Source organism: Platichthys flesus, chromosome 21 (assembly GCF_949316205.1).
Source record: "Platichthys flesus chromosome 21, fPlaFle2.1, whole genome shotgun sequence".
NCBI lineage: Eukaryota > Metazoa > Chordata > Actinopteri > Pleuronectiformes > Pleuronectidae > Platichthys > Platichthys flesus.
The window spans coordinates 6,400,430-6,413,275 of NC_084965.1; the positions used below are offsets into that span (position 1 = coordinate 6,400,430).

Here is a 12,846-nt window from a genome sequence, read left to right on the forward strand (position 1 = left end):
TTCAGTTTCTACACGAGGAAGTGAACACAACATCCTTCTTATGTCCGGTTTATTCAGTTCTGATCATATTGTGTAACCTGTTACATATAAAACTGATCTACTTACAAGGCTAAAGCCTCAGCAATCTATTGTCTGCTGCAGTAATTATATCCTAACAAAACCCTGTGGTTATGTCCGCCTTTTTAAAATGATTTTAATGAGGATGTACTTCACTGTGCGGCCCAGCTGCACTGACAGAGGTGCTCTCCATCCCCAGTGGAGCGAGCTGCATCGTGACCCATGTTAAAAACCTGCTGGCACATGCACTCAACACCCTCTGTTGCCAGAGTGGGTCAGAAAGCCACTCGAGTTACTTTCCAGCTTCTCATTAATTCTCTCCAACCTGACGGTCACTTGAAAAATCAACAGCTTCATCAGGTTCCAGAGACATTTTCTCTTTGAGCACCACAATACTATAAAAGGAATAGTTTCAGTACAAACTGCTGACAGTAGTTTCTGTTGATCCACAGTATCGGTTTTGTATGCTTTTTTCACCATGATAAACTTCATTGTTATTATTTAATCCACCTCCTTTGCATTGGGATGAACACAGAAGATCTAGATACTTTAAAGGGAGCTCAGCTGAGTTGCTGTTCATTCTTAGACTTTTATTTTGAAACAGTGAGACAAACTTTACCTTTTTGTCTAAAACTGGGGAGAATAATTTGTGTTGTCCCTGTAGACTTATTCCATATTTAACCTTTTAATGATCTGCGTTGGACTTTGGTGAAAGGTTTTGAGCTGTGAGTCTCCTTCCTTGATTGTTTGAATTTTCACGCAAGAACTGAAAGAATGTCTTGAAATCCCCTTCTTGTGAGACGCTCATATCATTATCCACTGAGGGGAAATTAGGAAAGCACACACACACACACACACACACACACACACACACACACACACACAAACATTATCCCCACAGATTAGGATCAAAGTGTCAAAGCAGCTTTACAATCTCTAATCCCTTTTATAGTATGCTGCTCATAGTTGTCTGTGAATGCACGCTGCCTCCTCCCCCCCTCCCCCCCTCCCTCGACATATTTTACCAATTTTCTTTGCTTCTACTTCTTTTTCATTTTTTTTTTTTTTGTGTCCCACAGCTCTGCTGCAGTGCGAGCTGGGAGAACTGGTGTGTGAAGAAGGCTCACCTGCCTGTATCCCACTTCAGCAGCGCTGCGACCGCTCGGCCGACTGTCTGCCGTTCCACTCCGACGAGTCCAGCTGCCATGGTAACATCTCCTCACCAGCCCCTGCCCCTTTTAGAGTTTCAGTTGCTCTAAATTGTCCATGACAGGTCACAGGGTTCATTCTGTACCTTTCACTTCTCAGTATATTGTTGTAATTTAAGATTATTATCCTGCTATGATCTAAAGTTCTAAACCATTTGTGACATTCGATTTACATATGGCTTTTTCGCAGCAAGACCATTCTTTTATGTTTGTTTACATAAAAGGAGATTGCTTTTAAAATACATGGATTTAGCCATTTAACAGCTCCATATAGTTGTTGTTGCCACTATGTCTTGCTCTCATGAGTCACTTCTGACTGCGGTGCTGCCAAATCCCTATCCAGCTCGTTCCCACCCAGAGCACCGGCTCTAGGGACATTCTCGAGTCGGGCTGTTTAGTCTTCAGAGCACACCTCGCAGGTTACTGCACGCTGCCAAAATCCATTAAATCCTCCGCTCTCCTGCGTTTTCAGGACAAACACCGAAACCTCTCGTTCAATAAGACTCCACTGCCGAGCCAAAGTAACTTTATCAGGAGCCGAGCAGAACTTCAGGGCTTCAAACGTGAAGATTATTCCACAGTCAGTCCTCACACAACTTAAAGAGGGGAGAAGATGTGCAGGGAGAAAATGTCTGTATGTCTGTGGATCATTGTACAAGCTGAAGGTAACCGAGGTTAATGGATGAGCACACAGCACAGTTTCACTGATTTCATTTTCTTGTGTTAGAGCAACTTTTTGGAGTGTTTTTCTGTCTCCTGTCGGCTAAAGACAGAAATGGAAAAAGACAGTGAAACAGAGTTGAGGCAAATCTTGGGAAGTTTTTCTTTTCGGTGTATTTGTTTGTACAAGATTCAGCCGTGATGGTCGATCTCTATTCTTGCAGATTGTCCTCCGATGTTCTGCCTGGATCGCGGCTCGTGCCTCGTGCACAAACACGGGCCCGTTTGCACGTGAGTTCAACGTCACCGGGACACACACACACAAACGCGCATTCATAAACAGACAAACGCACACTCGGTCACATTCACGAACATGCACAAACAAAGATAAGTATCATGTCTCCTCTTCCCACTCCCCCTCCCATCCTTTATCTTTCTTTGTTCGACTTAAAACATGGAAATCCCATCAGCCTGGTTTCTCTCCTTGGAAAAGACATGCTCCATGAAGCATGTGGGAATCTTCTTATCCCCCCCAGCTTAACCAGGGTGGTTCCGCCTTCATTTATCCACCAGCACAGAGTTTTCCTGAGAATCTCTGATGGATTCTCCTGGTAAATATTTAAACACGACCCCTGCTACCAATTGTCCCAGTGTATACACCACAAAAAAATGAGATTAATATGCTGAGCCGCTATAGGTTGTCTTTCAAAAACACACTGGAGACAATCTCTAGAAAGCTTGTCAATTTAGCTTTTGCATCAGCAGCCTGGAATATCTGTGATGGGATATTTCATTATAAAAAGCAAGAATGCAATAATGGGACTTGCTGCTGCATCTGCTAACATCATCATGCGCCAGTGAATCCTCTCTGAGAGATTCACATTCCTTCATTCTCGTTTCCGAAGGTTCTCATTCTCCCCCCAAAATGTATGTGAGTTGTGCAGCAGGAGAAACGGGAGGAATATGCCTATATTCTGAGGACACCAGGGGGTCACTGATTGGTCAGAAACTGAAAGGGATATTCTCACCTTCAGCATGATGCCTCACGGTCTTAATGCAGGTCACTGTCGGGACAACAATCTCAACTTCCTCTTCAAAACATGAAAGAAAACCTGTGGCAGCCTTCAGTTGTCCTAAAAACTCAAAAAGGTGTTTAGTTAGTCCAGGCTGGGCTACCGTTAAAAAAAAATGGCGACCTCCGTAGAGAGGACCTGCTTCTGAGGTAAATATGAAGTATTTAAATATAAAGGGGACATTCTAGGGTAATGAAAAAGAAATGTGTACAATTTAGACGAAACATACACGTGAGAACATAGCTAGAATTAATACTATTAAATTTCTGCCAATAGATCCCTTAGGACCTTTAAAACTCTGCAGCATGTAAGATTTCTATAACAGGAACCTCTCATAACAGCAACTTGGAATGCAAAATTATTCTTGCATGTGGCCCAGTGTCACATTGTGTCACGTAAAGGCAAATTCCATCCCCCTGAAATGCTGGAGCAGGAAAACTCTGTGAGAGTTTGAGATTTAAAGCTATTTTAAGGCTGTTTTTCGCTGAAATGCACCGCTGCTTCCTCATTATGTAACTTCACCAGCGTCATTCTGTGCGGTTGGGGAACTGTGTCCGTTCCAGCACTGATAGCAGGCCTGCTGCAGCAGAGCCCGAGAAACGGTGGCTTCCTCTGGCTCAGTATTTGCGTCACGTCTCTCCACTCTGTCGAGCAGGATCCACCGGGGGATGCAGGCCAGGGACGGCTTGCTGCCATGGCCGTCACACAATATGTGCCCTGACCCGCTCTGAATGATAATGACACCGCGTGGCTTTTCGGAGAGCTGTGTGTTTCGCATTAGAAGGTCAATGTTGCTCAGAAATCAAGCTGATACCGAACAGATGTTGACTTGGAGCACGACCCTTGTTTGGGAAGAGAGGAACTTGCTTTTCTTTTCCAGAGATGCAGCAAACCAGACCGCCCCAAACTATCTGCAATTAGTCTGTGTTCGGGTCCAGGTTGTCCCGCAGGAAAATCCTACACCATTTGTCAGCGTGCTTAAGATTTATGTATAGTCTCTTCTCTTTATCTATTTTAGTGTTATCATTTGTTCTGTTTTTAAAGGATAAAGCTGAAGTTATTGTGTCTTATATTGTCAACAAATACCCTGAAAAGATTAAATACAACACATTATTCTCTCAAAGCCTTCCAGATGTTTTTACAGTTTATATCTGAACTGTCTTTTGGATTAACCACCTGCAAATCCCCTGCGCTAACTTTGAACGGTGAAAAGTGGCTAAACAAATAAAGTTTGAACGATTGATTTTCCCCTGAAAGTCTTTGTATCAATCATGGATCTGTTTTTCAATGTGTGGACACAGATGTTCTCCAGGATGGACGGGGAACCGCTGCCAGGTGAGGACGAAGCCGTCTCTCTCCACCCCGACACCTGAACCAGAGGACACGCAGATGGGTAATAAAGAAAGACACCCCCAACAAGCTGTCCCACCTCAATCTGTTTTCTGTATCCTTGCATCAATGTCTCTGCAGTTCTTTGAAGCCACATGTCTTTGCAAGAGTTACATCCACCTCCCTTCTGTGTAGATGCTGTGTACACCGGCATCGGCATTGGACTGCTGCTGCTCATAGGCGGAGTCGCCGTCTGTGTCCTGGCTGCATGCAGGAGAAGATGCTACTTAATGTGAGTTGTGGGTTCGACCATGAGCTGTGTGTAAAGATGGATGACATGTCTCCACTTTCCCCAAAAATGAAGCTAAGATATCTGTTCATTTGGAGCCAGAGTTGGTCTCACCTGTCAACCATGACCTTTCAATAGATTAACTACTTAAAACCAAACTAACCACGCTGATGAACATACATCAGCGTGATAAGAATTGACAAAAAATGTCTTTGACCTCTTGGTTTGGTTTGTGCCCCATCCACTTACATGGAGGAGGCAGGGTTCATGACCTGAGCTGCAACCAGACACCAGAGGGCGATTAAGATGGTTTCCCGGAGCTGTGGTGTCATTCATCTTGAATTGCAAAAATGACAGTGACTCTGATGATGATGCTGTTAATGATGAAGGTGATGATTGGTGCATTTGCTGACTCTGCAGAAAACCTGACCAGATGAACTACGGGGTGATGCACGACTCAGCCTTCGACCGGAGAGCAGAGGTCAGTGCACGAAGTCGATCAATCACTCGTCAGTGAATTCAGTTTGAGCGACATCAGGTCTCTCACCTGCACAAATCAAATGATCTCTTTACTCCTATTAAAACAATAGGTGGTTATATTATTATAGGTCAAACATGTCTGGGTTATTGATTTGAGGTAGGATTATTGATTTTCGTGGTCTGTGGATGTTTTTGTGCTTATGTGGAAATATTCACCGAGAACATTTTTTGCTCACAGAACGTACTGTGCTCGAGTAGATCTACAAATTTTAACCTCCACCCACTGTCGACCTTCTGCCCGCACATCACTGCCATCCGACTGAAAGATGCAGCCACATCTTTTCATTTGGATAATGGCTCCTCTGCGTGTGTGTGCGTGTGCATGTGCGTGTGCGTTTCTGTGTGTTTGTGTGTGTGATACAGCTTGATGAAATGCAGGCTCATGATACTCCACATTTACTTTACACACTGATAAATTGGATTAAAAGTCTTAACTATAAATACAAGCGCTAATGCCAACAGGTGGATTATGTTCCAGTCTCACACACACACATATGTGTATGTATTTTCTATATCTGTATTGCCATGTCTGTACATGTTCTCTTTCATGTGACTGCCAGTCAGGGCGCAGTTATAAATAGAGAAGTGTGAACTGGTATCTCCACAACGCAGCAACTCGTTAAAGCGAGCGGTGGAGAGAGACGGTGAAACATGATTAAGGGTTTTATTAACGTATAAAAAATGCAGTTATGGACACATAATGGAACGATAGATTTGAATTGTGCGAGCTCATGTCATTTTCTAATTGCCGCACATGATTCTGCTTCTCTCAGCTCCCGTCCCCTCATCAAAGACCAGGCATTTGCCCCAAGCTTAACCCCAGGAAGAGTGATGGTCGGGGGCTCTCCATCAGCGTCTACCCCTGGAGGCGAGAGGTGGAGGTGAGGATTCTTGGCTCTGCCCTTCAGCCTTCACTCTAATTATGTGCGCAGAGGTCGGTGACATGATGTTCGTCTCTTTGTGTCAATTACTCCGCAGCAGGCTCCGACCTGGAGAGACGCCAAACTGTCCTTCACCAACCCGATGTACAATTCCCCCCCTGATGCTAATGGCACCGAGCACAGAAGCTAGGAAGCATAAAAACAGAGGACTTTACATATCGACGCTGCAGTCGATCCGTGTCGGACTGTTTGGACAAACACTTGATGAGTGTGTCTTTACTTGCTGAGATGCCAAGTCTGGAGAAGCTAGTCAAAGAGAGGAGGGGCGTTCAAATATTCTGACAAGAGGTCTCGGAAAGCCAATTCTGATCTACGCCTGTCAATTACAGCTAAATTATTTTTAATCTCACGTGATTACATCCTAAATAAAAACTTAGACAAGACCATGACTGCTGCATCTGGATTATAATGCAAAATAGTCAAATTTCAATATTTGAAAGGAGATAACAGAAGGGTTAATGTTAACCCTAATGGCTTTTAGTCCTTGTGTGCTCAATGCTGCCAGAGTAGCAGGATTAAATGTTTTCTATGATGTTGGCAAAAGTAGAAAACAACTGGTTCACTGAACTGAAAAGCTCCACTGACCACGCAGAGCTTCCAGAAAGAGTCCTGACTTCATTAGTGATCTATTTTAATCCCCACAAGTGCAAATAAAATAGTTATGACCCGGTTTCATTTGAATATTACAAGTCAGCCTCCTGCAGCAGTAGCGTGAGCTGACTCTCTAACTCCCTGTGACGACCAGTGCAGAGTGGTAGGGTCATAAACGGCCCAGTTAAAACCAGTCATTCATGTTCAGTCATGTCTCATCACACACATGTCGACATAAGTGGCCATACGCGCTTACATGTTGATTTACATGATCAGGCTGAGTGCTGCAGCTTCCTGTGATTCTCACTGTCATCACGTATAACTGCTGATGAAATCCCTGCTTCAGTTGCACCAATGTGATAAATTACAGGAAGAGTGTGATAATTCCACAGGGCCTTTATTAAACATGTGACATTGTTTCATGACCCAGACATGACGCCATGATGTTGTAGCCTGTATATAAAGATGGTCGACATGTCTCTACTTCCTTCCGATATCCAGGAGCAAAGCTGTCAGTCATTCTTATGATATCAAATAAGTTATTACAACCAAACTCAGAGATAGTGTTAGCCCTTGAACATACATTGCTGTGGTAAATGACAGAAACGATCTTTGAGAAAAATCTATTTAACTTTATATTTTGTCTTTTTAAATTTGGTCCGTGTCCCATCCACCAACATGGAGGTAGTGTTTATGACTGTAGCAAACCACCAGGGGGCAATCGTGGTGCTTTGGCTTCACTGTCTGGGACTTGTCGTCTCTTCCATCTACGTCTATGGTCATAACATTGGAACTGATAAAATGAATCTTCAATTAAAACAAAAGTTTAGTCTTAATTCTTTATCAAGTTCTTTATCAAACAACTGAAGCAGGTATACTCCATGTACCTGCTTCTGTTCTTGAATTATTTTTCTTTCTTTGTCCTACTTTAAAGTTGTGGTACTTCTGGTCTTATCTAGGATATGGGGTCATCGATAAACACTAAAAACAATGCAGTCTCCATCCCATTTATAATACATGTCAGGTAAATGTGTGTGTGCAGGTCTCAAGCTCCTTTCCCTTCATCAAACACATGGAAACAAGCCCTCGCTCCTTCGTACTGGCTCAAGTTCACTGTACGAATGTTTCATTTATAGACTAGATGACCACAGTATCCGCCATCACTGCTGTTTAGTGTTGTTCTTCATCACTGTCGCGTCTTTGCTGAGTCTGTAGGTGGATACTGGGTCAGAAATCTATCAGAGGATCACAGGATCAATTTTAGGCTTTGACCTTCTCCACTGTTATATTTTATTTTGTGTCTTCTGCCTTTTCCTCTGGCACGAGTTAGAAGGAGGATCTGAGTTGTTACCGTCTATTTTGACACATGCACATTATACATGTATAACTCCTGCAAATAGACGGATTCATTATTATATCACAAAAATATTGCAAATTTTCATCAGCCACATCATTTAACTGTAGTCATGATCACAGGTTGTATTTTAAGATGGACGATGCACCTCCATGTCCCATCTGCTAATATGGAGGAGGCACGGTTTATGAGCTTTACTGCAGCCAGCCACCAGGGGGCAATCAAGATGTTACCGCTTCGTTTTGACAGAGCTGTCATGTCCTCAAGAACGAATATCTTCCCATGAATACTCTCACGAAGAGACTTGTGCTGACTTGTTAAATATCGGTTATACAAATGTAGATCTTATCGTTGCCATCTTGTCAGTCTGACAAGATGGCATTTTTTTCTATTTTATATTCACGTTGATATTACTTTTGTAGATCATCCGAATAACTGCAAAGCCAGCAGCCCCTTTTTTAGACGGGCACCGCTCTGTCTGCCTCTCTGAATCACCGAAAACACAGACTCAGCCTTTTCCCAGTGTCTACATTAATGTTTGTTTGTTTCACCCCGGTGACATTTGACCTAACAAAACAACACTCAATGGCCGACACAAAAACCTTCCAACAGCAGCACACACACACACACAATGCCACCTTACACCCGCACACACTCTCACATGGTGCCTCGCTGATTGAGAATGTGCAGCCATCATTTTTTTTTTGTGTGGAACATTTCTCTGGCAGCTTCGTTGTTTATGCCGTTGAATGACACACAGGAGAGCAGCCTTTGTCCCCGTGTTGTTGATAAAGCAACGTCGGTCAGCTCTTCTCACCGGAGCCATTGTTGTTGTCGCAGTTGTGTTAATCACAGAGCCGGGTCCATCTAAAGGTCGCCTCCTGTGTTTGTGCACCAATCTGCTCCTGTGATGAAAAAACGAGTTCGGTGGAGTTCGGTAACGACAGTCTTCAAGGAATCGTTGTGTCAGAGTAACTCAGACTTTAGCGTTATTTGAATAGTTGCTCGGTTGAATCTCCTGCCTTCACAGTTCTCCGCCCAGTTCTCACCCACCTGACCCCTGCGAGTCAAGGTGAATGTGAACCTCCCTCACAGCTCAGATTGGCTCTTCCATCCTCTTTGCCTCTGTATTCAGAGGGAGTGGATGGCGATGAGCCCGGGGGATCGTCGCTCTAAACCGTTCTTCAAAGGGTTTCAACAAAAACAGCCCCGGGGAGAGAAGACACTCCCAGGGTTGTTCTCAATCTTAACTGTTGAACATTAACTGTTCGTTATGGGTGGAGAGAGATTGTGAAAGGTGTTTTTCTCCTCGCACAACCGATTACACCTTGTTCTGACGCATCATAAATGTTTTTTTGAAGTTTGATTTATTGTTTGCTTCGTGGGAGAGACACAGCTAAATACTCAGCGGGTTGATCAATATATATAGTGTCCTCTTCAAATCCAAATTTTCCCATAATCTAAATAAGGATAATTTTGCATATTTTACAGAAAGATGCATTTGCAAGATGGCGTCCAAATTAGCAAACTATTTGCTGATGAGTCGCAGAACAACTAATGCTAATAAGATTTGTCTCCATGAACAACCTCCTGTCACATAGCTTCATCATTTGACATGTCGCCACTTCAAATCACTGGGTTCAGATCTGAGGTCAGTGGGTTCCTTCTGATCGGTCTGCCTGTCGGATTATGACGCTCACATCGGGACAATCGAACATGGGAGAGTTCAAATCTAATATTCACAAAATCTGGGTTTAGCTGTATTTACTGAGGCATTTGGAAGCATCCATATTTCCTCATGTTCACCATGAGGAGATATACGAGAGCTTTCAAGGAAATACGACCTCCCCAGTTGTATTTATGACTTGGATTTTGATATAAGCGCTCTTCAGAAGTCAGAAACTTATAATTATCGTAACCCGAAATACGATGGGAATGCAGCACGAGGCCCCGGTGACTCAGGTGAAGATGATTTAGCTTGTCTCTGTCTGGAGGAAAAAGGGAAAATCCTCAGATGCAAACTTTCTTCCCTGCAAGATGTTAGCAACTGAAAAACTCCAAACCTCTTTTTCTTCCTTCAATCACACCTAAATGAAGTTGCGCAAGAGAGCAAACCCTTTTCAAGTTTCCACTCAAAGCAGAGCTAAATCATTGTGTGCCTTCAAAGTCTCGTTGATGTGATCCTGAGATGGAAAAGCTCATAATCGGCCGCTCTGATGCAAAGCGAGACCGAGCTCGTCCTGCCCGGGGTTGGCAGTTTCTCTCCGCCACACGGCCTCTTTGTTCTCCTGCTGATTGAGCGGCTAAGCATCATGAACGCTGCGGTGACAGGCTGTGCTGCTCGATGAGGGGAACCCGGCCCCAGACAGTGAGCGCTCGTTGGAAAATGTACGCCTGCTGACACCCTTAACCTGATGTCACTGACAGCCTCCCATTTCATTTCATTAATTCTGTCGCAGACATCTCAACGCTCTTTAAGGTCACCCTGGGGAGACACAACAGTATGGCGTGCTCTCCAGCCAGGCGAGGTCTCACGGAAAAGACTCAGAGAAGGTTGAAGAGACGGTGAAAGAAGAGAGAGATATTCTAGAGTGGTCATCTGAGAACTTCTCTCTCGCTCCAGTCGTGGAGCAAGGTGATTAGAGCGGCAGACTGCATGAAGAGCTGCAGCCGCTGAGTCTCGACTGCTCTGATGATTAAACAGCAGTCGAGTGGCAGCAAGGGGCCGTGTGGAGACGTGCATGTGAGTGGCTGAAGGATCCAGGAGCACTTTACCCAGCCTCTGTGGCCACGTTGTCACAGACTAAATCACATCTCATCTTTGTGTTGCATGATCTCATTGAGAGGAGTGTTACGGCTTAAACGGCTGCACTGCACTTAGCAGCCTTTAGTAAATTGTATATATATATTTGTTTTACTTCTGTCTGGTTCAGGGCTGTTTGTGTTTCCCACACAGAGATTTGATTTACCACCTCTTCAGAGCACAAGAGGAGCGAGCCGATGAAATCGAGCAGACGATGGCTCGGATTCATGTGAGCAAGCGGATGTGACACTATCATGGACACCCGCTGTCAGCAGATATTCCTTCGGGTGTAATGATAATAACGACTGCAGTCAAATTCATGCACGACGCTGCCTTTTGCACTGTCACTGACATTTCGCTGGATCTGGCACAAACCAGCAGCAGTGAAACAAATCCCCTCCCTGCCACACCCACTCTGTTGGCAGTCACCACTGTATGTGGAGATAATGGGACCGCAGGTTTGGAGTGGCAAGTGAGGATAATCAAGGTAATTACTGATTACTCACTAAACTGTGGCAGTGATTACCATTTATTGATCTGTTTTCATTTGGGAGTCTGACTGGATCACTGTGAGACACCCGCCCAGGATTTCTTGCTCTTAGGTGTTTGATTATAAACACTAAAAAGTCTGAAAATGCTTTTAGCCTCCACCCAAAAAATCCCTTTCAACGTTTAATATGCATGCACACAAGTCAAGTGAATTATAAAAGGAGTCCTTTATGCGAGAGTTTCCTCTCTACGTGAAGTTTTTCCATGACTGTGGTGCAGCTCCTGAATTCCCACAGTGAGTGTCTTAATTGGAACAAGCATGTGGTCCAAGTTATCCTTCCTGCGCGGAATGAGCGCCAGCGAACAAACGAGGGAGAAATATATGAAGTGTCAACGTCCTGAGCAGAGAGAGAGAGAGAGAGAAGGAGGGAGAGATGTCTGGGGAAAAAAAAGAATGATGTGATGGCCGTCCACCATCGCCCCCACCCGTCAATGTCTGGCTGCTTCTGAGAAGAGAAACTCTACTAACCTCTGAGACAGAAATAGATGGGTTTGCAAATCGTCTGCTGTTTGTGATTTATCTATTATTACAAATATTTAGTTCTAAGAGATGAAAAGCTTTTGGTAAACAAAACAAAACAACTAAAACCTGATGTGTTTCCACATTGTCCATATTACAAATAAAGCAGGGGACTCTTTTTCACATGAATCAAATGTACAAGTTCACCTTGTAGCACAGGGTGAATACCAATACAGAACAGAACATTGGGTTCAATGAGGTCAGAACAAAGCAAAGGTTTGAAAGAGCAATAAATGATTTTGCACATGTTGCTGTTATTACTGATGTGGCCAATGTCAACTGAACACAATTAGGACATAACAAGATGTACCTGAAGAGGGCGCCCTCACAGTTCACTCACCTGACTACAGAGGTGGGACAAAGTAAGGATAGATAGATAGATAGATAGATAGATAGATAGATAGATAGATAGATAGATAGATAGATAGATAGACAGATAGATAGGAAGAGCAGTGGGTAAACAGATAGATAGATAGATAGATAGATAGATAGATAGATAGATAGATAGATAGATAGATAGATAGATAGATAGATAGATAGAAAGAGCAGTGGGTAAGCTGATAGATGGATAGATAGATAGATAGATAGATAGATAGATAGATAGATAGATAGATAGATAGATAGATAGACAGATAGACATATAGATAGGACGAGCAGTGGGTAAGCTGATAGACAGATAGATAGATAGATAGATAGATAGATAGATAGATAGATAGATAGATAGATAGATAGATAGATAGATAGATAGACACACACAGACGGGGACCCATTGGCTCTGAGGAGCTGATGACGGAGGGAGCGCACCGTCTCCTCCAGGAGCACATGATCCTTCTCTCTCTCTCTCACTCACACACTGCGCCTCCCTCCATCGGGGTGAGACCTGTGTGTTGAGCCTTCAAATATTTTAACTTCTTTCTCCTCTTTCTCCTCTT

The 12,846-nt window shown here is 43.7% G+C and overlaps 1 protein-coding gene across 2 annotated transcripts in view; it reads left to right on the forward strand.

Annotated features, from left to right (window-relative positions):
• malrd1 (MAM and LDL receptor class A domain containing 1) overlaps positions 1-6,466 on the forward strand; it is a 37,906-nt gene extending 31,440 nt beyond the window's left edge. For both annotated transcript variants that reach the window (XM_062380072.1, XM_062380071.1), the window contains 7 exons: positions 1,137-1,265; positions 2,150-2,216; positions 4,300-4,391; positions 4,523-4,619; positions 5,037-5,097; positions 5,930-6,037; positions 6,135-6,466. In XM_062380072.1, the coding sequence (XP_062236056.1) occupies positions 1,137-1,265; positions 2,150-2,216; positions 4,300-4,391; positions 4,523-4,619; positions 5,037-5,097; positions 5,930-6,037; positions 6,135-6,227 (647 nt within the window). In that variant the 3' untranslated portion in view covers positions 6,228-6,466. The remainder of the gene's footprint in view (positions 1-1,136; positions 1,266-2,149; positions 2,217-4,299; positions 4,392-4,522; positions 4,620-5,036; positions 5,098-5,929; positions 6,038-6,134) is intronic.
• Positions 6,467-12,846: the final 6,380 nt, after the last annotated feature.